This window comes from Panthera pardus, unplaced genomic scaffold (assembly GCF_024362965.1).
Source record: "Panthera pardus isolate Hobbes unplaced genomic scaffold, ASM2436296v1 HiC_scaffold_15, whole genome shotgun sequence".
NCBI lineage: Eukaryota > Metazoa > Chordata > Mammalia > Carnivora > Felidae > Panthera > Panthera pardus.
Window position 1 is genome coordinate 24061784 of NW_026526710.1, and position 25213 is coordinate 24086996.

At 53.3% G+C, this 25213-nt stretch overlaps 1 protein-coding gene across 1 annotated transcript; it reads right to left on the minus strand.

Annotated features, from left to right (window-relative positions):
• On the minus strand, positions 1 to 23420 carry PPM1F (protein phosphatase, Mg2+/Mn2+ dependent 1F). The gene is made up of 8 exons (XM_019437431.2): positions 23226 to 23420; positions 21385 to 21631; positions 17003 to 17151; positions 11653 to 11855; positions 10800 to 10988; positions 7685 to 7828; positions 3393 to 3486; positions 1 to 2219 (listed from the first exon to the last, which is right to left on the minus strand). The coding sequence occupies exons 2-8, from the start codon at positions 21579 to 21581 to the stop codon at positions 1867 to 1869; spliced, it is 1329 nt and encodes a 442-aa protein (XP_019292976.1). The 5' UTR covers positions 21582 to 21631; positions 23226 to 23420; the 3' UTR covers positions 1 to 1866.
• Between the last annotated feature and the right edge of the window lie 1793 nt (positions 23421 to 25213).

Below are 25213 nucleotides of genomic sequence, written 5' to 3' on the forward strand. Positions count from 1 at the left end.
CCCTTACCAAGTCTGCCCTTCCCTGGGCTGATGAGTGCTGCTCTCCCAGCTCCCACCTTCCTGGAGCCTTGCTACTGCAGGTGGATTCTGGCCTGGGGGACGCAGTGCCAAGCTTCCTCCTGCTGCCCACCTCCCAGTGACATTCTCCACGAGCCTCCAAAGCCACCCACTGCTCTTCCCAGACCCGTAGGCCTGGGTCCTCCCACAGAGACCCCTCTCTGCTGGACTCTTCACCCAGCCCTGCCACTTCTAGCTCAACACACATGCTATATCTGCCTCACTGGATGTGAGTAGTCTGAGTCACCCAAGCTTCGTGGCTTCTGAGCCTCACCTGCCCAGGGCATGCTAGGGAACGTAGAGCTCTCCCCCAGGTGGTCAGGCTGTGGGCAAAGCAAGGTAGCAGAGGGTGCCGTCATGGTGGGCAAGAAACAGGAGGAGGGGTTTGGGGAGCTGTGGGGCAGGTGGATGGACAGACTCCAAACAGAGCCAGAACCCCCCAGGCTGCCTCCAGACTTGCCAAGGCCTCATAAGTGTGTTTCCCAAGGAAACCAATTCGATTACCAACACGAGACGTTCTAGGACATTCCAGTCAAATGAGAAGTCTGCTCATGGAGCTCAGTTCCTCAGCCTGGGGACCAGCCAGAGACATGGGCAGCAGGACTGAGGTGCGTAGGGAGGCTGGGGGAGGTGCCATGGTCACCCCGAACTCCCAGAGCCCCTAGGTCTGGCCCAGGCTGTGCAGCATAGCTCATGCTCTTTCAGCTGCTTTGCTGACTGTCAGCAGCAAATCGCATCACAAAGGGGCAGAAAGGAGGTGGAGTGGGAAGAATTCTAGCTGAAATCATGCCACTATAACAAAATAAATCCTGCTCTTGTAAAAACTTAAACATGCCTAGTAGAATCCATCCCAGGCCTGGCGGTTCTAGCCTCACATAAAGCTGTTTAAGGCACTTGAATGGCTTATTAACACCACCTGGAAAAGTGTTTGCTTCAATCCTGATTTAGGAAAAAAAAATCAGTAATACTGCAAAAGAAGTTTCTTCCAAAAAAAAAAAAAAAAATCAATACTTAAGGTTTCCAAGAATAAAATAAATGCTAAGCTCTGCTTAAGTTACATGACACAACAGGTCACCTTGGCACTGACAAAACAAAGACAAAAACCTGAAATACTGCTTCTGAGTTCAACTGTCCTGGAAAAAAAAAAAAGACCACAAACTGAAGACACACACCTCATCGTCATTCTGACCTTCCTCTCACTGGGTGTGTGTGGGACGGGAGGGACCCAGGGAGGCTGGGGGCTGTGAGCATTCACTGCAGACCAGGTCCCTGGTGCTCCATTCTCCCCAATTTGGGAAGCTGGCTCGGGAGGCCAGGTGCGTCAGCGGAGACAAGCCTCCCAGTGGCGGCCAGTGAGGAGCAAGTGAGAAACCTGTGCTGGACACCCATGTCGCACTTGGAAATGTCCGTGGCTCCTGGGTCTGCCTGGGGACTCATGCAGCATCCTGCTGCCCCATGCACATGCCCAGCATCTTTGGTCTGGCTGTGGTCCCCACCTGAGCCCCCTACCTGATGGGGCTGGGAGCAAGAGCTGCTCCACTTCTTGGGTCGTCTTTTCTTTGGTGAGGTCTCTTCCCTAGGCCTCCTTCAGAGAACAAGGCCATCCCACTGCCTGTCTGAGCAGGGCACATCCCCCACCACCCAGTCCAGTTCCACAGCCACCAGGATGGGCCAATGCAAGCAGCACGGGAGACTTGGGACCCTGGGAAAGCACTGTGAGGGTGGCACCCACCTGTCCACCATCACCTGTTGGGTCCTAAGGCATCTGAGGGGGAGGGTTACGGGGTAGGGGCAGGGAGCCTGCACCTCCTAGCGTCTCTGTGGAGCATCAGTCCCTGGCTCTGCGAGGCCAGCGGGCATGTCTCCTACCCCCTGGGCCCTGCCCTTCAGCAGGTCTCGGGGGTCCCTGAGGAAGACCACCATGACTGTGATGTTATCGTGGGAGCCCCGCTCCCGGGCTGCAGCCACCAGCTCCTCAGCAACCTGCAGCCCGCTGCCCTGCTCCCTGACCAAGTGGCTCTGGACGAGGCCCGCGACCTCCTGGTGGGGGACGACATCGAAGAAGCCATCACAGGCCAGCAGCAGGTAGTCCTCGGAGCCTGTCAGCTCCCGGGAGGCTGAGTCGGCCTCTCCTGACACGTAGGGCTTCTGAAAGACGTCCCCTGGGCACAGGAGAGAAAGGCCTCCTGTTGCCAAGTCCAGCCAGGCCCGGGGCCTCACTGTGGCCACCCTCTTCCGACGCCCGTGTTCACCAGTGAAATTGGATAATTTCATGTGGTGCTAAGGGCAATGTGGCAGACCTATTGGGTGCAGAGTTAGAACCCAGCCAGACCAAAGGTCAGCTCTACAAAACAGCCTTTTCACTTCCAGTGGAGCTGGGCCCGAGAGAGGGGATGACTGAGGTAAAGGACCTCACTTTTCCTCCCTTATACTCAGGTCTGCAGGTTCCCTTCCCCCCAGGTCCCTCTCCCTGAGGGCCCACATCCAATTCGTTAGCAAGTCCTGGTGGCTTTACCTTTAAAGTGCGACTCGAAACCACCTCTGTCTCCTCACAAACTGCCCAGGCCCACTGATCCCCCTCCTTCTGCTCCTGCCCAGGGGTGTGCACCAGACCACACCGCTGACACAGAACTGCCTAGGGTGTCCCCCTCCTTTGAAGGTGCCTCCACTTTTGGAGAAGCCCATCCTGCTGCCTCCGCACCCGGATGTGCCAGAGACCCAATAGGCAGCAGCAGCAGGGGGAAGGGCTATAAGGCAGGCACCGCAGGCGGCCTTAAGGATAGGATGGCGTGTGTCCGGAGGCTGGGAGGAGACATGTCACCTTGAGGGGGTTAGCAGGAATGGAGTGTTGCCTAGGTACCTGGAGGCAGCGCTGTGGCTGCGGAGCCCAGAGTGAGGCCCAGCAGCTGTAGGATGCTGAGAAAACAGGATTGTGGGGAGAGGGGGCTGCTTTTCTTTTTTTTTTTAAAGATAGAAAAAGGAATCATCAGCATGAATGGGGGAGGGGAGGACAATCCTCATTTATGACCTTTCAGCACATACAGTAGCTAGCCAAGGACCTCCTGGTAGGTTTTTCTGGGGAACTGTTATTAATGAGGAGATAATCACGTAAAGGTTAACTTCTGTGATTATTTGTGTGAGATGGAAGTTTCTAAGGTGTCTGCACCTGTACTCTCTCAATTTACCAGATTGAGGAATCTCAGTCTGATTCCATGGCCCCACAGACCATAGGTGCTTTATCAGCACAGGACGCTGCTGTCCCCAACAGCTATGTGAGCCCCTGGGCCTCAGGCATGAGGCCTTTGTCTCCTGCCCCCTGTCTCCCGTCTCCTTACCGATGGCTCTAGACACGGCCAGGGTCCCGTTGACTCTCCAGCAGTCCATGTGAGACACAAAGCCGCCCAGAGCTTCAATACGCTCCTTCTCATCCTGTGGGGGACAGCCAGAGTGGGGGCTGGGGTGCACCCATGGGGAAGGGTGCCAGGTGCTGCTGCCTGAGTGGAGCTGAGCTGGTTTCTTCTTTTTTAATGTTTATTTATTTTTGAGAGAGAGAGAGAGACAGACAGCGCAAGCAGGGGAGAGAGGCAGAGAGAGAGGGAGACACAGAATCTGAAGCAGGCTCCAGGCTCCCAGCTGTCAGCACAGAACCCAATGCGGGGCTCGAAGCCATGAACCGTGAAATCATAACCCAAGCCAAAGTCAGATGCTAAACTGACTGAGCCACCCAAGTGCCCTGAGCTGAGCTGGTTTCTAAGCGCTGGGGGCTGCGATTCTCAAACAACGCCCAGATGAGGCGTTAGTGGAACTGCAGGAAACCATGAATAACCTAGACGTCCTTCAGTTACAGCAAGGGCTACCTCAGTTATAGGGTGAACACAGCCAGACCATCCATAGTCACCGACCCCCCGAACCCCCCTCTAGCTGTCTCACCTTTCACTTGGGAATACTTTCTTCCTTGCAAGCTGCTGGGACGAGCCCAAGCCTGTGTTACACGTGGCCACCTGGCAGGATTGGATGAAACCTGAACCAGGCCCCTCAGCTGTCCTCCTACCTTATCCTCTCCACCAGCCTGAACAGCTTCTCCAAGGTTGAGCCCAGAGCCGGTGGCCAAGTGGGTTCCCATCAACGGCCATTTCCTACTCGACCTGGAATACAAGGCTCTGCATAGCTGGGCCCCTGGGCCCCCACTTCCGTGAGGCTGCCCTGTCCAGCCATTTCCCCTCATGGCCCTCCGGCCTCCCTTCTGCCCCCTGACTGAGTGGCCTCGCTCACCTGCGCATTGCCCAGGCAGTGGTCAGTTCCTCCTGGGCTTGGCTGGCACCGAGGTCAGCTGCAGAGGTATCGTGCCCTGCACTGTGCTTCGGCCACCCCTAGGCTCTCCTGCTGGGTTTCCCTCTGCTGTGTTCCCCACCTCCCTACTTCTGATAGGATAGGGCCACTCTCCTGCCACATGCTCGCTCCCACACACGTCTCAGCTCTGTGAGCATGCAGCCCCCAGGCCCATGTCCCCGGTCCTGCCTGTCATCACAGGATATCCTACCCGCCCCTCCAGACTCTGCACTCACAGGGCCTGCCTGTCATCACAGGATATCCTACCCACCCCTCCAGACTCTGCACTCACAGGGAACACCCCACCCTGTCCTCCCTGGCCCCCGGCGCCCCTGGCTAATGGCATCGCCAACCTCTTAGAAGCGTAAGGCCCTTTCCCCATCCTCAAAAGCCTGGATTCTTCTCCATCCCTCCTGATGCTGCCTTGCCAGGCAGGTCCTCCTCCCCATAGCTGGCCAGGTGACTGCAGCGGCCTCTTTTGTGACCCAGCTCTCACCTTGCCCTCTGGTGGTCTGACCATTCTAGAAGCTTCTAGTAATTCCTTGTGAAGTTCCTCCTGACACAGAAGCAGGAGCCCTCGGTCTCTCAGTGGCTGGTCCTGGCTAAACCTGCCCTTTTCTCCTGGACTCCACCCCTGGCCTGCTGGGGTCCCACCTGCCATCAGGATTGGGCTCTATGCCTCCTTCCTGCTCATTTCCCTCTTCCACATCTCCCAACACTTTGCCCAAGTACTATGGCTTGCAGCTGCCCATTAGTCTGAGAGGTGCTGGAAGGCTCACTGCCTCAGCAAAGTGTCCTGTGCACAGTAGGTGCTAACTGTTCATTGGCCTGAACTGAATCCAGTGGCAGCAAGGCTCTGTCCAGACAGCAGCAGAACAAGGCAGAGTGCCACGCGGTCCCCACATGTGCCTCAGAGCCGGTTTCAGCAGCTGCCAGACCCTTACTGCCCTTCACTGTGGCTCACTAGGTTGTTACTAGTTTCCCACTCTCGTGACCAGTGTGATGGTGGTTATTTTTCGTGGGAGACCTTTGAGCCGGTCTTTGATGACTTCTCAAAGGGTGTAGGTGACAGGCTAAGCTTGGGATCACAGGGCTCATTAGCCGGGAGTGGCTGGCAGGGGCCAAGAGGGCCCTGGAATCTAGTCTCTGTAGCCATGTAGGGTGCAGATCAATGAAAGAACAGACACTTTGGCAGGCTTTTCCCATGCCAGCTGTGGTCCCAGCACCCCATGTGCACCAGGACACTCCATTCTTATCTCCTGGGAACCCCATTTCACAGACAAGGCACTCAAGGCTTGGAAAGGGTGGAGCCAGGACTGAGCATGGCTGTCAGTCTGTGATCTTTGCTGTGGTGTCATTCTGCAGGGCTCAGGCAGTGCTGGGGAGACACTGCCAGAAAAGTCCTCACCGGGCTGCAGAGGAGGCACAGGATGCCAAGCTTGTAGGGATGAGGGTGGGCAGGAGCAGGCCAGGCACCCTGAGCAGAGGCTTGCAGCTAGTCCTCACTTAGGCAGCATTTCACCTGACTGCCCATCTCAGGGAAGGAGGGTCCACCAGGGAGCAGGGCCGAATGCCCCAGTGCTGCAGTGGCAGTGGAGTGACACAGGACACCTGCCACTTCCTGGCGGTATGCTCTGGGCAAGTTACTTAACCTCTCTGAGCCTCAGTTCTCTCCTCTATATAACAGGGAGGGCGTATGTAGGAGGTTTAGCACAGACAGTGCTGCAGTGAGGCCAAGGAATGCTGTCATTCCTGGCTGTTTTGGTGATCACGGCCTGACACTCCTTTGCAGTGCTTTCCAAATCTAGAAGCCACAAAAGGACAGCTCCGTTCAGTTACATAAAAACCAACATGTCTACAAGGCAGAAGCCCATAAACAAAGACAAAGCAGGGGGCAACTTGCAAATCACCCTGCAGACAAGGAGCTGACCTCCCTGGTGTATAACAGATGCCTACAAATTGATAAGAAAAATAGCAACAGGTCAGGAGACAAATGGGCAAAGGACAAGAATGAAGGGTTCTCACAGAAGGCAACGTAAATGATCTTAAGTGTTTGAGAAGATGCTTGGCCTCATACTGTAAGAGAAATGCAAACTGAATAACCACTTTCCTTCCTCTCAGACTGGTCAGTGGGGCTATGGCCAGAGGACATGCAGCCTGAGGAGGGCAGTGTGGCAAAAGTGCCAAGACTGTAAATGGGAGTGCCCTGACTCATCCCTCCATTCCTAGGAACCGTTCTATTAACATACTTGACCCAGAACAATGCAACACTATGCAAAGTCATCTAGTGCCCTGTGGACTTTAGCATGAAAAAGACTGAGGAAATCTCGGGGCACCTGGGTGGCTCAGTCAGTTAAGCGTCCGACTTTGGCACGGGTCATGATCTCATGGCTCATGAGTTTGAGTCCCACATTGCACTCTGTGCTGACAGCTAGGAGCCTGGAGCCTGCTTCAGATTCTGTATCTCCCTCTCTCTGCTCCTCCCCTGCTCTCTCTCAAAGATAAATAAATGTTAAAAAAAAAAAAAAGAAAAAGACTGAAGAAATCTCAACGTCCATGCACAGGATGGCGGACAGATGGGGCTCTGCACAGCCCTGTGGAAGGTGGGGGCGTTTTCTGTGCTGATGTGGAAGCCTGTACATGTGGGGAAAGCAGAGCAGGGACAGGGCTCCCGGGCATTTCCCAGTATGCAAACTCCCACCATCCTACAGAGACAGACAGACTGGACACCTCTGTGAGATGTGGTCCAAGGAGGAATGTCAGCCTTACATCCAGATGAGGACCCTGAGGCTCAGACAGTTGAGTGACTTCAGGGTCCCAGTGTAGCCTCTACCCAGTGAAGCCCCAAGCCTGCTTCCTTCTGACCTTGGCTTAGCATCACCTCCTCCCTGGAGACCTCCACCCCCACAGCCCAGGTGGCCAGCCGCCCCTTGCCCACATGCACAAAGTGCACGACCCTGCACTTTGACCCCACTTCCTGGGCTGCCTCTCCTCTGCAGCTCTGGGCTCCATGTCACTGTGGTGAGAAGGGCTTACGTGGGACTCTTGGCTATTAATGCCCCAACTTTAGGGAGGGGACCCCTCCGCCAACAGACAAATCCTGTTTGCCAACAGACAAACCCCTGGCCACTTGAATCAGGCAGAAGGACCCTCCCTCTGGAGGAACACCAGGATCTCCCTACGAAGATGGTGCAGGGCCCCTCTTGCTTCCTTGCCTACCTGACCATCCACTAACCCGTGCAGTCCAGCATGATCGGGGCCGGGGATGACCCAGGCATGGAGGGAGGGAGCCCCTTACCTGTCGCTCAGGTCTGTGCGGCTCCATCAGCTTCACCACCTGTCCCTGTTGCACCAAGATGACCTGGGAGTCCCCGAGCCAGGCGACGTGCAGGGTCGTTCCCGCAATGAAAGCGCACACACCCGTGGTGCCACTCTGCAGCCGCTGAAGGGAGAGAGGGCTAAGGGTGAGCCATGTGCTGGCACTGTGGGCCCAATCCTGTCCAGACTGAACGACTCCTGCAATAGTGCTCAGCCAGATAAAAGGAACAGACTCCAGAAGTACACAGGGCACAGTCAGTCTCCTAAGGGTTACGCTGCATGACAGGAGAGCACATCCTGTGTGGTCCTGCTTATCTACAACTCTGGAAAACACAAGCTCTATCGTCTATTACGTCTGAAAGCAGAGTGGTTGTCTGGGGAGGGTGGGGTGACAAAGGCCGGGAAGAAATTCTTTGGGGGTGATGGGTACTTCTGTTATTGTAGACAAATGCTAAAACCTATCCAATTGTACACTTTATTTTTATTGAACCAACTGTACACTGTATATTTGTAATATATGCAATTTATTATGTGTCAATTTCATCCCAATTCAGCTATCTTAAATTAATAATACACTTAATTTAGGGGCGCCTGGGTGGTGCAGTCGGTTAAGCGTCCGACTTCAGCCAGGTCACGATCTCGCGGTCCGTGAGTTCGAGCCCTGCGTCAGGCTCTGGGCTGATGGCTCAGAGCCTGGAGCCTGTTTCCGATACTGTGTCTCCCTCTCTCTCTCTGCCCCTCCCCCATTCATGCTCTGTCTCTCTCTGTCCCAAAAATAAATAAAAAACGTTGAAAAAAAAATTAAAAAAAAAAAATACACTTAATTTAAATACTTGCTTCAGTGAATCGTTATTTTGGGAGGTGGCCCAGAGCTCCAGGGCCTTCTTCACCTCCCAAGGGTGACAGTGACCAGGAGGTCTGAGGCATGTCAGCTTTGCACCAGGCTCCCACTTTGTAGTTTTAGATGCTGTATGGTTTTCTGTTAAGATGCAAAGTCTGGGGGCTCCTGGGTGGCTCAGTCGGTTAAGTGTCCAACTTCTGCTCAGGTCATGAATTCACGGGGTGTGAGTTTGAGCCCCACGTCGGGCTCTGTGCTGACAGCTCAGAGCCTAGAGCCTGCTTTGGATTCTGTGTCTCCCTCTCACTCTGCCCCTCCCCCACTCACGCTCTGTGTCTCTCTCTCTCAAAAATAAATAAACATTAAAAAACTGAAAAAAGGGGGGGCCTGGGTGGCTCAGTTGGTTGAGCATCAGATTTCGGCTCAGGTCATGATCTCACGGTTCGTGAGTTCGAGCCCCACGTCAGGCTCTGTGCTGACAGCTTAGAGCTTGGAGCCTGCTTCAGATTCTGTGTCTCCCCCCCCCCCCCCCAACCTCTCTCTGCCCCAATCCTCCTTGTGCTCTGTCTCTCTCTTTCAAAAATGAATAAACATAAAAAAATTAAAAAAAAAATTAATTAAAAAAAAAAAAGATGTAAAGTATGGCTTTGCTGATTTCCATTGAGGCCCGTGCTTAGAGTGTCTGAGGACAGTATACCCCCTTCTAAGTCTCCTTACGAGCCATGTCAACTGGGGCACATCCTTTAAGCTCTCTCAGCCTCAGTTTCTCCAAGTCTAAAATGGACAAAATTTTAGTAGCTACCTCACGGGGCTGCTAGGAGGGCCCCACAGAAGTTCTGCATTCTGCATGCAAGGTTCAGTGGGTGGTTAAGTTCACAGAGGAGGGGCTGGATGGCTTCTTTCAGAAACAAGTGCCTCACCCCTACACGGTTCTAATTCCTAAAGAAAGAATATACCCAGTGGACACCAGCAGCTTGCCAAGACTCTGCTTGGGTGAGCAAGGGAAGGTATTAATCATGGGCTTTATTTTTTGTATTTTCCTTTCTTTTTAATTTTTAAAAAATGTTTATTTTTGTGAGAGAGAGCGCACATGCGCGCGCACACACACGTACACGCAAGCGGGGGAAGGGCAGAGACAGAGGGAGACCAAGGATCTGAAGCAGGCTCTTCAGGCTCTTTGCTGGCTCTTTGCTGGCAGCTCTTCAGGCTCTTTGCTGGCTCTTTGCTAACCATGAGATCATGACCTGAGCCAAAGTCAGATGCTCAACAGACTGAGCCACCCAGGCACCCCATATTGTATTTTCTCATGCTTTGACAAACTGGGGTACTTGCTAATTCTAAAGAGTGCCTGTCCCAGGACAGGAAATGTCTTCCCCCAGGGATGCAACCTTCATGTATGAGCCAGCTGGTCTGAACCCACTTCCTCAACCATCTCCTCTGTTTCTCCCATCAGGCTGCTTCCCCTGGCCTGGATGGCTGGGGACTGCCCCTGTCTGTAGTCCAGAGCCCATCAGGTTATTCAAACCATCCAAACTTGTGACTTGCCTGCTCTGCCTCATCCAGGCCCTCCTGTGAGGCCAGAGCAAAGGCTCCAGTCATGCTGTGCTCTCTCCCTCTGCCTCCTGACCAACCCTGGTGCCCCCCCATATGGCCTTGCATGGTGTGATATCTCCTCTTGGGCACTGTAAATAATAAAACTCTTCTTCCAAGGCAGGTGTTTGTGCCTGTCACCTTGCCATCCCTGATTAAAAGAGAATCCTTGGCACATTTTAAAATAGACTGACCTTCCCTGTGAGGCCTGCATACCCACCAGTGGGGCCAGGCATGCAAGACCAGATGCATGCTTTATGTGACTTTTATTCAAATGGAAAACAAGCCCCCTTTTACCATAAGAATGAAGTGATTTGATTGCCAACAGAGTTTAGTGAGGACCTTCTTTTTTTTTTTATAATTTTTAAAAATGTTTTATTTATATTTGAGAGAGAGAGAGAGTGTGAGCAGGGGAGGGGCAGAGAGAGGGAGACACAGAATCTGAAGCAAGCTCAGCTGTCAGCAGAGCCCAATGTGGGGCTCGAACTCACGAACCATGAGATCCTGACCTGAGCAGAAGCTGGATGCCCAACCCAGGCGCCCCTAGTGAGGACCTTCTGACACCACCAATCGCTTTGATTTCCTTCCTTCGGCAAGGGCTGGGCCTCTCTGATGCTAATGGCTATTGGCCCCAAACTGCACATGAGGCCCATTCACTGGTTCTCACCTCTCGCTTGGCTTTCCAGAGGAACATCTCATCTGTGTGCCGGAAGGCTTCTCTGAGGGCTCCCGCGGGGTCTGTGGGGAGCTCCGGCCGGTGGGCCACGTTGGTGTGCACGTGTACAGCAGCATACCTTGCAGCGTCCACCCCTCCATGGCCATCAAACACAGCAAAGTAGGCTCGGTCCACGGGGTCCTGGTAGGGAATGCAGTGGGAATCACACTGACTTCGCCCTGACCAAGGCTGTGACCTGGCCAGAGGCTTTGTCTGGGGGTAGAGTCCAGGTGCTGACTGGGGTGGGTCTGGAAGAATCAGCATGGACTCTGCCATCAGATAGGTCAACCTGACTCAAGCATTAGGAACTGGAAGATTTGGAAAAGGACAACTCTCTGGAGTTGGTTTCACCTTCTACACTGAGTTGCTGGAGCATAAAATGAGGTGCGATGTACCAGCGGCTCCCAGTGCTGGAGATAGAGCAGAGCCCAGTAACTGTGAGTCTGGGGCAAATGAGAGAATCCTGGGGCCTCCCCTTATAACAGATTTGGGCAGACCATTCCCCTTCCTCAGTCCTTTAGCTGGGAAAGCAAGGTGGCCACGGTTGGTCTGGCCCAGAAGCCAGACGATGGGACAATGAATAGGACTGATGGGATGATGAATCGGGTCTCTCAGACCTCCTGGGAAGTGCTCTGCCTCACCTAGCACCTTGGCCTTCAGATGACAGCTACAGCCGTTACTCCTGCTTCGGCTCTGGCTAGCAGCTCTGATGGGAACCCCAGGTGGCCCCCACCCCCTGCACAAGGCCTCCTAGGCTGTTCTGCTTGGGGGCCAGGAGGTGGAAGACTAGAGGTGGAGCACTCACAGACAGGCCAAAGAGCTGGTTGAAGGCAGGAAGGCACACGTGCCGGTCCTCCATTTTGCGGCGAGTATTCCGGATGGCATGGATGGAGACCAGCCACTGCCGCTGAGGAACCTGGGCATTCGAGGGCACCTGCTTCTGCCACTGGCTGCATACTTCCCAGAGCTGGTTAAAGAAACTTCGCGCCAGGCCCTTGGCATCCAGCACTGATGGGTATAACAGAAGACTGTCAGGGAAGCACCAACCAGACCAGCTGGGCTCCACTCGCTCTCCCTGCCACCCCTTCCCTGTGGCCCCTTTGGCTTAGCAGACAGCTCCCACCACAGGCCTGCACAGGCCCCATGAGCCCATGAACCCCCGGAGCATTCCGGCCTAGTAACAGGCACACCAGCCTAATAAACTATGTGTGACAGCCTGTGTCATCAGCAGTGAGCAGTGTCTGGTTTGGCAATATGCACAGGAAGGAACCTCCTGTCCCACAGTGAGCAACTCCACTCGTGGGAGCCCACCCCAAGGAAATAGCTGGAAATGCAAGGATAATTTAAGGATGAAGTAAAGAATCATTTATAATTGCGTGTTAATTAGAAACACTATGTATCCAGTGACAGAATAAATTACATTCTATTCTCTTGATGAAGAATTAAGCTGCTATTAATCATGATTTTCACAACTAAACATGCAACTGCCACATGGCCCAGCCACTGCAGCCCTGGGCTTTTATCCCAGAGAAATTAAAGCTACGCTCACACAAAAACCTGTGAGCCCCAGTCAGTGTTCCCAGCAGCTTCACCTGTAATAGGTGAAAACTGGAAATGGCCCAGATGTTTTTCACCATGTGAGTGGGTAAATTTCAGGACATCATGCCATGGGATACTGCTCGCAGCAGGAAAGAAAGGAAGGAGCTATTGGCAGGTCACAGAAACCCGGATGGATCTCCAGAGAAGTATGTGGAGTGAAAAAAGCCTATCCCCAAACTTACGTATTCTATGATTCCATTCATAGGCATTCTTGAAATGACAAAATTATAGAAATAGAGAAGATTAATGGTTGTCAGGACTAGGGACAGGGCATGGGGTATTAGGGTGGCCATAAAGGGTAATGTGGGATCCTCATAGGATGAAACTGTTCTGTATCTTGGCTATGTCAAGATCTTGGTCATGATATTTAAATATAGTTTTTCAAGATGTTACCATTGTGGAGGGACTGGGTAAAGGATGCATGGAATCCCTCTGTGTTCTTTTTTTTTTCTTTTAATAATGATGGCTTGATGGTTATTCTTTTATTTATTTTGAGAGAGAGAGAGAGAGAGAGAGTGTGAGTGAGCACAAGCCGGGGAGGGACAGAGAGAGAAGGAAAGAGAGGATCCTAGGCAGGCTCTGTGTTGACAGCGCAGAGCCTAACGCAGGGCTCGAACCTACGAATAGTGAGATCATGACTTGAGCCAAAATCTAGAGTTGGATGCTTAACTGACTGAGCCACCCAGTCGATTCCCTCTGTATTATTTCTTACAACTGCATGTGAGGCTATGGTTATCTCAAAATAAAGTTTAATGGAAAAAAATTACAGTGTAAAACAAAAATGGCCTTTTAGAGTGTGTGAGCACGTAAAATGCTTATGTCATGATATTAAGGAAATGAGAAAAAGAGAACAGAAAATCCCACATACAGTTTGATTGTGAGGACATGAAAAAGCCTTTAGCTGCTTGGACTCGGAAAATAAAATGCAGGAAAGGCATACAATCAAAATGTCAGCAGTGGTTGTCTGCAGGTGGTAGCTCTGCCTGTGAGGTTTTTTTCTTAAGAATACTTTCTTAGTACCTTTTCAATTTTCCATGACAAGTGTTAGCCCTAGTAATCGTTTCAAAATATGCCCATAAATTCATTGATGCTTTGATTGGGAGTCCGGTTTCCTTTCCCTCAAGCATGGGCCTTAGTGACCTGCTCCTAGTAAACAGAATAAAATGGAAGTGACCATGACAGCTTCCTAAGAGACACTGTGGCTCCCACCTTGCATGCTCTCCTTCTCCCTGTCTGTCTGTGTCTCTCTCTCTCTGTCCTGGTGAATCACTGGCCCTGAGGGAAGCCGGCTGCCATACTGTGAGGATGCTCAAGAAGCCCTGTGGAGGGTCCACGTGGTAAGGAACTGAGGCCTCCTGCCAATAGCCAAGTGACTGAACCACCTTGGAAATGGAACTTCTGCCCCCACTGGTTGTAAGCTCGTGACCACAATCTCCTGAGAGACCCTGGGCCAGAACTACCAGCTCAGCTGCTCCCAAATTCCAGACCCACAGAAACCATGGGATAATAAATGTTTAAGCCACTAAATTTTGGGAGAATTTGTTATGCAGCAACAGGTAACAGCTTCTACAACATGGCTTAAAAAAAAAGTGGGGGCGGAGGCTCAGTGGCTGACTTGGTTGGGTGCTCAACTTGGTTCAGGTCATGATCTCATGGTTCATGGTATTGAGCCCCTTGTTGGGCTCTTCCCTCACAACGCAGGGATTCTATCTCTGCCCCTCCTGCTTTCTCTCTCAAAGTAAATAAATAAACATTTAAAAAAATCCTATCTAAACCTGTTTTCTAAAGAAAAGATTAACAAGGAACAGGTCCCAAGGAAACCTCAGGTGACATGCCTCAGAGACTCTGTTCATTTCCACCTGTAAAGCCCTCCTGGGACTCCTGCTGGCCCAGGTACATGCAGCAGAGCCAGAGTCAGAGCCAGTCAGAGCCAGTCACCTGGGGGGGGGGGGGATTTGAGGGCAGACTGAGGAGTGTCGCAGGTCACACGTATAGGACTTGGGGTGTTGGAGAAGAGCTCCTGCCCAAAGGCAGTGGCTATAGAAGAAAAAGAGAGGCAGAGACAAGGTGGGGGGGGGGGCAGAGAGGGTCTGAGAACACAAGAGGCTATGGGAAGACACATCTGAGGGAATCCATGCACCAAGGCGGGGGTGTCTAGAACTGGCCACTGCCACCATACCCAGGACACAAGGGCCATTCAGGTGTCTGGCAAGAAACGGGAGACCATCAGGACTGGCCTGAGGGGCTGTGGGTACAGGAAGGCTCAGCTCAGGGAAGACAGGTCCACATGCACTTGGCCCAGTGAACCAACCCCCTGCCAACAAGTCAGGACCGTCATTCAGCTGGACTGCACAGTGCCGCCTCCCCCAGTCTCCTCCTTCTCTCCTCTGCAGATGGCTATGCTCATATGACTACCTGAGCTGTTGGGCTCCTTTCTTCCCCCTCTGGGCTCTGCTTTTATTAGGCCTGAGACACCCAGGGAGGCACAGGGCACCGTGTACCCTCTTGCCTTAGGTTGTCCTACCATTTCCGTCACCGTGTTTGAACTTGAATCTCGGCTTAAGCAAAGGCAATTACCACTGACAACGATAAGCAATGGATAAGCAATGGGAGGTTCGGCTGGCTCACAGACTCCCGATGCCACTGGCAGGAGATGCCTGCTTGTCTGGCTGAGGGCCTCATCCGGGCGTCCACAGGACCTGCTCACTGGGGAGGGGCTGGCTGGCGTTCCCACCTGACACAGCTACAGAGGTCTTAATCATATCTCTGTCCTTGAGCAGTGATGCTTATAACACCTGCCATGATGCCAATTTTGCATGAATGGCTTCGAAATGATAGACTTAACTATGTTCTGCTCCAGTGACAGGGATAGCTGATAAAGACCACAGGCCCAGGCCTGCGTGGAGGGCGGGGGCAGGCTGTGATTTCCTCCTACATGGGCCCCTCCCTCCTTCACTGGCCTGCGGGAACCCCCAGGTGTAGGGCACTGCGGGTGCCAGCCACCGCCTGGGGCCTTCCTGCCAGCAGGTGGCGCTGGTTTCCCGCCGGGACTCTTGGGTGGGGCGCTCCCTTTGTGGGGCTGTGTGCCTGCAGGCTTTGCAGAGGACAATGGCTGCCTGTCACTGTGGGCCTGGGTCTCCCCCAGCTCCCAGGCAGGAATGCGAGGCCGTGCTGGGATGGAACGTGGGCAGGGAGCCAGGGAAAAGGCAGGGCACACGGCTTAGGAGGGCTTGGCACCTGCTGAAGCGAGAGGCCACATGTTTTTCCTCTTTCTCCCCGGCCTGTTCTTGGTTTGTCCTCAATGCTTGTGCTAATGCTAAGCTTAAAGTAACATAGATAATAAATACGTGACCTGATGGAAGTAATTATATGCAATATATAAAGAGACAGAATCAGCAAATTGGACAGTAGTCTCCCCCTCCCATCTGCTTGCCTTCCGCGGTCTCAGTACAGGCAGTCAACTGTGGTCTGGAAGATGATCCTCTTCCTGATGTATCGTCAGAAGGTCGACAGTGACCTAACGCTACCCTGTAATGCCAGGTCATTCACCTACTTCATCTCATCATGTAGGCATTTAATTATCTCACACCAACACCAAGAAGGCGAGTATAGTACAGTAAGATATTCAGAGAGAGACCACACTCATACCACTTTTATGACAGCATATCGTTATAACTGTTCTATTTGAGTATCAGCTATTGTTGTTAATCTCTTACTGTGCTTAGTTTATAAATTCAAGTTGCTCATAGGTATGTGTGTATAGGAAAAAATGCAGAATGTATAGGGTTTGGTACCATTTGAGGTTTCAGGCCTCCCCTGGCGGTCTTGGAATATATCCCCCTTGGGTGAGAGGGGGGATCCTACTGTATTAGGAAAGTGAAAGAAAGACATGCAAAATAAGAGCCATGCCTGTTTCTGGGTTCCTCAGGCTGGGCGGTGTGGCTTGGGGCCCACCCTGCTAGCCAGTCTCCCAGGAGGAGGCAGACAGACAAGGCCCATCGGCCCATCCCCAAGCCAGCTTTCAGACACTGCAGAGTCTCCACCTGACTGTGTCCTGAGTTGGATCGGCCCAGGCAATGGGCCCAAGCTCTGGCATTTTCTACCAGCTGGACCCTGAGGCCGCCCCCAGCAATGGCTCACGTCACCCTCCTGACTCCCACGCCACCCTGGGGCAATGTCAGCTGAGGCAGAAGAGCAAGTGGGTGGCTGAGTTACCACCTCAGTCTCCTCCCATGTAAAACGGGAAAAGCGTTATTCATCTCCTGAGCTGTTCTGAAGCTCAGCTGCCCTCCCTCTGCTGACCTTGTGCTGGTGTGTTTTCTCTGCACCTCCATTCTGCCACACTGTCATGAACACATGTGGCTGGCGCTGCCCTTTTGTGGCCCTCAGCCACATGTTGCCTGAGACCACCCCTCTAGCAGCAAAATAGGAAAGGCTGTGGAGCCCAGGTGAGCCCTGACATCTCCCAAACTGGCACTCCCTGAGGCCTTTCCCTTGTCTGGCTGGTGAGTCTGTCATGGGCTAAGCCTCCAGGCCAGGGAGGGAGGAGAACTCACGGGTCACAGGGGCCTTCTCTTCCTCGTTGTCATCTTCCTCCTCCTCCTCCTCCTGTCTGGGCAATTTCCTGAATTCAGAAAGGTCCATCTGCAGCAGCTGGGAAACCGCCTCGTGGGCCAGACATGAAGCAAGTGGTGGGGGAGCATTCCTGGGGACAGGAACAAGAAGTGAAGTGGGGCTGGCACTTCAGCAGAAGCTAATACCCCAGTGCCTACCCGAATGTTCCAGATGAGAGACCTCCTTTCCACTCAGGGGGCCCTGCCGGAGGTAGTGATAACTGCTCGCACCACAATGTGCAGCCACAAGGAGCAGGTCAGCCTCCGGGCCTCGAGGAGCTGGATGGGACATCCACTCAATGCCATTCATCAGGTCCCAAGCTACACCAAACATGGGTAGGGCTGGTGGGGAAGAGATGTGTCTGCTGGCCCCTGTGACCGGGCCGGACAACTGCCCAGTATCCAGACTGTTGACAGCTCATGGTCACCAATACCACCTGGGGACCTCTAGGGTTTTGAGTCTTATGGGTTGAATTGTGTCCCCCCCAAATTCATATGTTGAAGTTCGAACTACCAATGCCTCAGAATGTGAGCTTATTTAGAAACAGATGCAATTAGGTCACACTGGAGTAGGGTGGGTCCCTAATCCAGTAACATACAGGAAATTCAGACACAGATGCACAAAGGGAGAACTCTATGCGGAGATGAAGGCAGAGGCTGGGGTAATGAGCCAGAAATCACCAGAAGGAACCAGCCCTGCTGATTCCCTGATCTTGGACTACAGCTTCCAGAACTCTGAGACAACACATTTTTTGTGTTTAAATTGCTTGGCCTGTGGTGCTTCTCACACCATGTCCATGGAAAGCCTCCCATGGCTCCCCCATGTGTAGGGGTCAATCCCCTTGGTGTCCCTATACCTCTAGATGCATCCTGACCCCAGAATTTGCCTCCCCACCAGTGGGAGCCCTTCACAGGCCAGAGGATGTGTGCTCATCCTTGTGTGTCTGTTCTTCAGGGCTGGGGGGCAATGCCCAGGGTAGCCAGCAATTCTCTGCTGGGCAGATGCAACTGGCTTTCCCCTAAGGGCAACCACTTCCCAACAGCCAGACAAATGGGTCACTTCTCTTTGGGGGCTGGGTGTCCATGGTGTGTCTATAGACGGTCTTAGGAATCTACTGGGATGAATTTGTGATTTAAAAGGAGAAGGTGACTCAGGGCAGAAGCCTCTGGAACTGCCTTTAGAAAACAACCAGCCAAGACATGAGAAATGAGTTCCTCTGCTGTTTGGGGATTTCCTGCTAACCACTGGTTTTCCTTGTTCAAGCAGGGAGAAGGGGTGTTGCTCCCGGGGAGGTGGTACTGTGACTTCCTGCAGGCCTACAGAGGCCACCAGGGTCAGGGAAGCAGCTTCCAGCAGTGGTGACTCAGACAATGCTTGGCCTCAGGCCACAGGCCTCACTTCCTGGATGCACTGTCCACCCCCATTCAGGGGTCATCCGCCTGTGCACCCTCCAGGCCCGTGGGCCCTGCAGCAGTCAGAGCTCCTAAAGATTCCAGAAGATTCTACAATGAACAGAAGGTGTGTGCAAGACCTAGGTACCCAAGAAATGCTCTAGTCCCACTTGCCTGCCTCAGGATTTTCAAGTTTGCAGTCTAGTAGCAAAGACAGAAATGCAGATGAATAATTATAGTGTAAGGTACAAACTGCTTGGGGACCTGAGACAGGACACAGAACCACTAACAAGGGGGAAGACAGGATATAAATCATTGCACCCTTGAACTTGGTGATCTGACTTCCTAACAGTCTCATGAATGACACCATTTACAATCTGGAAAAATGCCATGCGCCACTATGCTTAGAGCCCCTTACACCCAGGGGCCTGCACACCAGTGACAGGAACAGGAAACAGACGGACAGGAGCCCACCAGGAAGCTGCCAGGAACGTGCTGTGGGGTGTTACTGACAGACACAGTGTAGACAACACGTGACCACATGTGTGACTATAGGGTCTACACAGGGAAGAAATACTAGAAAAGGATGAAGATAACTGAAGATAAATCCCTTAAGATGACTGGAAAATACATGCCTTTACAATATTACGTTTTTGTTTTAAGTAGGTTTCGCGGAGCCCAACGCTGGGGCTTGAACTCATAATCCTGAGAGCAAGGCCTGACCTGACATCAAGAGTCAGATGCTTAACCGACTGAGCCACCCAGGCATCCCCACAATATTATGTTTTAAAAGTGTTTTAAGATGGATTTATTGGGGGGTTTACAGGGGCCATGACCCTTGGCCTCTCCCTCATGGCTAATGATCTCAGGCCTACTCCACCATCCTGCTAATTAACAGGGTGCCTGTTCAACACCTGAGCCCAGGCACTGCCACTAGGGCCTCATGAGGTCCCATGTCACCTCAAGCAAGTCCTGCTTTTCTTCTCCATGTAGCCTGAGACACATGGCCTCTGACATAACTAAAACTCCCTCACCCCCATGGCCCTGCACTCTGCAGACCCCTCCAACTGTCCCCTGACTTCTCCAGCTCAGGCCCATCCCTAGGCAGGAGGGCTGGTCACCTGCTCCTGCCACTGCCTGGCTGCCCTCCTCTTCCTCACCCCCTTGCATCTCCATCACCACAGAGCAAAACCAGCCCTACCTTCCGGGATACCCGCCCCCTCTGGGCATGTCCCTCCTCTGTGTCCTTCCCTCCACATACCGGCAGCTGACTGACTGTTCACACTGGTAGCTTGTCCTTCTTCTGACTCTGAGCTACTAGCCTGGGGCTCTCTCCCACCTCCATCCCCAGGTCACTTTCTCTTTATCCCTGTGGACGTGTCTTCATCCCTGGCATAGCAGGCACTATGCTGGTGCTCTCACTCTACCCAGGCTCTTGGCTCTCATGCAGGGGCAGCCAGGGTACCAATCCTCCCCGGCTTGCATTTCCCCCCCCCACAGTCCCTAAGCCCTCACAGAAGTCCCAACGGCTGCTGTGGGGACAGACCTTGTGGCCCTGGGCCCTGAGGGAGGCAGAGCCCTGGGAGCCCTCCTCTCCCCTCTCCAGAATCTAGCAACTTTGGCCTACTACGTTTCACCAACTTGCTTTATGCCACCTGCCTCTAAAATATTTCCTCAAAGCAGAACAGAACAAGCCAGTAACACCCTTTGCACATGCCACATCCTAAAAGGACATGGTCACCGGGCATGTCTTCCTGAGCTCTGTGGGCTGTGGGACTGTCAGGGTAGACATGGGCCAGCTCACACTGACCTTCACGCTCATTGACTCAGGCTCCCACCCCATATGCGGTGAGCAAGAGTCCTGAACTCTGCTGGATCCCACCAAGCAGGCCCTCAGGGCAGGGTGTGTGTGCAGGGATAGAGCTGACCTGCCACAAAGGAAACATGCTTGGGGACACTAAAATAAAATGCCAGTATGCTGAGGCCAGGTGTGTGTCCCACTTTAGGGGTGACACAGTGACTAGGGACTGTGGGCCCAGCCCCTGGGGAGGAAGGAGGTTCACACAGATGCTGCATGGCCTACTAGCCCTTACGATCTGTTTCTTTCTCCCTTCAAATCTGCTAAGCTTGCTGTGTCTCATCTCTGTGCCTCAGCTGCCACCTGTGAACAGCAGACAAAACAACCTGGTCATTGTGGCCACGGGCAGAGTGGTAGGCACATGGCCTGGCCCTTGCCCACCCTGAGGCCTTGGCCAGTCTCTTAACTCACCTGGCCTTTGCCTCCCCATCTGTGAAATGGGACAGAAACAGGATCTGCTGCACCTGTCATGGGTTCAACTGTGTCCCCCCCCCCCCCCCAAAAGATATGTTGAAGTCCTAACCTGCAGTGGCTCAGAATGTCACCTTATTTGGATTTAGGGTCTCTGCAGGTGTAAGATGAGGCCATACTGGAGCAAGGTGGGCCCTAAATCTAATAAGACCGGTGTCCTTATGAGAAGAAACCCAGACAGAAAGAGAATGCCACATGAAGACAGACACACGGGGGGAATGCCATGTCATGATGAAGGCCAGACTGCTGTGATGCATCTACAGGCAAAAGAATACTAAGGCCTGCTGGCAAGAAGCTAAGAGAAAGGCCTGGAACTAATTCTCCACAGTCTTTGTTTGAGAGAGCATGACCCCGCTGACACCTTGATCCCTGACTTTTGGCTTCCAGGACCATGAGACAATACATTTCTGTTGTTCTAAGCCACCCAGCCTATGAGTTTATGATAAAAGCCCTGGGAAAGCAATGCAGCACGGTTATGGGGATGGAAGAGGAGGCAGGACGTGTGGGGTGAGTGGCAGCTGAGGTCAAGTTCAACACATGGCACATGCCAAGCCCCTTGCTCCCATCCCGTGTGGTCCCCTCCTGGCTGGTACACACCGCTTACCTGCTGCTCAGGAAGCCCATCGCCAGCTCGGCCAGCTCACCCTCCACCTCCTCCTGACTCAGCACTGTTCCTGGGACCTTCCATGGCAAAGGGGTGTCTAGGCTCAGTGGGGCTGGGAAGTCACAGAGGAAGGCGTCCAGGAAGCCCGGGATCTCCTCTGCCATTTGGCTGCTCTGCTGTGGGTCTCCAGAGGCCATGTCCACAGCATCCCGGGGGAGCTCTGCCGGGGTTCTGGGTGATCTTCACTCTGAGGAGAGACGTGAGGGTCAGCAAACAGCGCCCTGCTCTTGGGGTAACTGTGCCCTCACCCCACAGTGTTGAGTGTGTGGTGCCTTGCTTTCTCTCCTTTACCTCGAAACATCATATGGCAGGTACTACACCAAGCCCAGGGCCTCAAGGCAGAAGGGCAGGGCTACTGGCTTCACATATAGTTCAGAACACCCAAGTAAGTGGGAGCAACGACGCTGATCAGTGTCCTGACATGGGTCCAAGAGGGGATACTTGGGAGCCCAAGAGAAGTGGCCCAAGAGAAGGAGACAGAGCTGAGATCAGAGGCCACATGGGTGCCCTGAAGGAGAAGTGACAGAGAAGGAAGGTGTGTTCCTGGTGGAGGATGGCTGGCATGGCCAAGGGCGGGCAGGAGAGGGACTCCAGGGCCAGGCCATTGAGGCAAAAAAACACAACAGGTAATTCAACCTGACCCTGGGACCTCGGGAGCCAGAAGGTGAGGAAGTGATACCATCAGGTCTGTGAGCATAGAAGAGAGAAGGGACATCAGTTGGGGGAAGAAAAAAAAGAGTCTGGACAGTGCCAGGGCCGACCCTGGGCTGTTTTTGGACATGGACAAGAGGGGGAGTAGGAAGGGGCCCCAGAGGCTGCAGGGCACCCCAGGGGTGTGGGCAGGACAGAAGCCAGGAAAGTTGGGGACATCTGTGATGTGTTTTCTCCAACAGGAGCAGTCCTGGGCCTCCTAAGCCCTGGCTGAAGGAGAAGCACCAGGGAGAGCCCAGGCTGCTGGGCACTGGGCACTGGCTCCCACCTGTCAGGCTCTTCCTCCCTCATCCTCAGGAAGGCCAAGGGCTTACTAGCTGCCAAGCCATAACAACCTTGGGAGCCAGGACGAGCCCCCATTTCATAGAAGGGAACAGTGAGGCTTGGAGAGGGGCAGCCCTTTGACAATGGACGGTAGGGTCCAGGAGGGATTCTGGAGCCCACAGTCATCACCACCCTGCCCAGCTCTTCTCCCACGAGGGCCTCACTCACTCATGACTCCTGCCCTATTATCCTCCCCAAAGTGGGCCTCCAGCTCCTCTCTCCCAGCTCAGGACCTCCATGTACTGCCAGCCCATCTTCTTCCCTTACCCTGCCCCCTTGGGCCAGCAAAGGCCTGTCTGTCAGACTCCTGCGTGGCCCGCCTGGACTGCTGCTTCTCATGTTCAGCCCTCCAGACCCAAATAGGTCTGGAGCCTGTCTTCTGGCATACACCCTTCCCTGTTCGCTCTCAAAGCCCCACTTCCTACCCCACATCCAGGTGTGCCACACCCTGGCCACCAAGCACAGGCGCCTGAGCCCACCTGAGCATAGGCGCCTGATCTCCAGGTTTGTGAGTTTGAGCCCCACGTCAGGTCCTGCACTGACAATGCAGAGCCTACTTGGGATTCTTGGTCTCCCTCTCTCTCTCTCTGCCCCTCCTCTGCTCTCTCAAAATAAATAAACTTAAGAAAAAAACCCCAAAAAGCAGAAAAGCACAGGGTGAAAAGGAGAGGGAAAGTTCAACGTCTAATCTGGGAGAAATTTGGAGGGACATGGGAGGTAAACAAAAAACAAACAAACAGGGGCACCTGGGTGGCTCAGTCAGTTCGGTGTCTGACTTCTGCTCAGGTCATCATCTCCCAGTTTGTGAGTTCGAGCCCTGCGTCGGGCTCTGTGCTGATAGCTCGGAGCCTGGAGCCTGCTTCGGTTTCTGTGTCTCTCTCTCTCTCTCTCTCCTCTCCTCAGCTCATGCTCTGTCTCTGTCTCAAAAAGAAATAAACATTAAAAAAAAAATTAAAAAAAAACAACAAACAAAAAACAGAAAACCTCTCTCTTTCGGAGACTTGTCAAAAGTTGACTTTTTAAAGTTGCCACAGAAATAATATAGAAATGAGGGCACTTATGATGGAAGGTAACAGGGACAGATTTAAAATCACTGCCATTCTTCACGTTTACTTACAAATAGATGTAAGTACAATGTGACCCCAGGTTACAAAAGGCAAACAGGTAAAAAAAAAAAAAAAAAAAAAAAAAAAAAAAGATGGTCAAAGAGAAGCAGAAATCAGGACAAGAGCAGGTCGGAAAACTGTATTCTAACCATAAAGGTGAGACTTTGTGAACTGGGAAGATCAGAAAGGGCTGGGAGCCTTGTGGGGGGCGGTGAGGGTCAACTGGGGAGAAGGCAGGCTGGCAGAGCCACACAGCACAGCAGAGCACAGAGAACCAAGCCAGAGAAAAATAAGAAGACTGTGAATTTCCTAGCAGCCTCTGACACCCTCAGGCAGAGAAGGAGGCCAAGCCACTTCTGCCAGCGAACAGCTCTGGCCTGTTGCTTAGGGGGGAGACAAATGTGAGTACCGCAGAGCTGCCCTCAAGCAACAGCCTGCACCCCCACTCCTCCTTCATGAAATGCCTTCTGCCTCCCAGCAATTCCGAGCCCAGAAACAATACTCTTACAGGCACTGGAATCTTAGGCGGCACAAAGAGAGAGCCTCTTAAGTGTATGATTAAGACCAAAATGAGAGGAGAGCTTGCTTGCTAACCTCCCCAAAATGCACAGGAGGGCCCTAGTTTGAGACACTCCCTCCTCCCCGCCCCCCCCCCCCCCCCCCCCCCCGTGTAAATAAAGCACAGAATTCAAGACCCTTCACCTGCCACCTCACTTGCCAGGGGGCATTTGCTCAATGTTCTGGAATGCGGGAACCTCCTTGGGATGCTGTTTTCTGTGCCTGAAGTCCCCTTCCCCAGAGCCTGCCCCTTTCCCTGGGGGTTGGTGACCCCTCCTCTCTGTCTCTGCCCCATGCCCACTGCCCCAAGCCCAGGGTCAGGCACAGGCCCTGGATGACAGCCTGTGACATGCCTGCTGAGTTGGGTAAGGGTCAGGGGTGAGTGGGGACGGCAGCACGGGCGTGACAGTCCTTGTGTGCATGCTTGGCCTGTATTTGCCAGGGTGTGGACTGGCTTATTCCCAGGGCCTGCGCCAGCTGCCTTCCTTTGTTAGACAAGCGGGTGGCCCAGAGCCATCCTCCCTGCTGAGGACCAACCAGGCTTGTCTCTGTATCACCTGGCTGAGGCAAGAGGCCAGGAGAGGAACCAGGACACGGCTTTCCTTCCCTGGGGCCCAGCTGGGGTAAAAGTCAAGAGTAATTTCCTTCCTTGTCCTTTTTTTCAACAAACTCCAAATCTGTGATGTCTGCCATACAGTTATAAGCAAAACAATCCCTGCCTCCAGGAGCCTAGGGCTGAAAGATAAAGGCATGAAGAGGGCAGGAGGGAGAGATTCCGAAAGTAAAGGGGGCCCCAGAGAAAGCCCCAGTGCTAGGAGGGGCAGGGGACGGAGCTGTGGCCCTGAGCTCTTGCAGGACCACCTGGAGGGGACAGTCTCAGCAGCCAGCTGGCAGGTGGCGCAACATGAGCCAGAGCTCCGTTGGGGGGCACTGACTGCGTGCACTGGTGAGGGGTTCTGAGGAGGGGAGCTTGTGTGTAACGTCTGTGCAAATCATTAAGGCCCAGGGGTGGGCATGGGAGGAACACTGGGCTACCAACCCCCTTGTCACCTGCCTCAACCAGACTGGGC

Excerpts from the sequence above, each read along its gene's own strand:
- PPM1F (XM_019437431.2), bottom strand. The coding sequence starts at position 21,581 with ATGGCCTCTGGAGACCCACAGCAGAGCAGCCAAATGGCAGAGGAGATC. Across the intron at positions 7,829-10,799 it reads TCTGGAAAGCCAAGCGAGAG|CGGCTGCAGAGTGGCACCAC; the intron begins GTGAGAACCAGT and ends CTCTCCCTTCAG. Across the intron at positions 2,220-3,392 it reads GGCCGTGTCTAGAGCCATCG|GGGACGTCTTTCAGAAGCCC; the intron begins GTAAGGAGACGG and ends TCCTGTGCCCAG.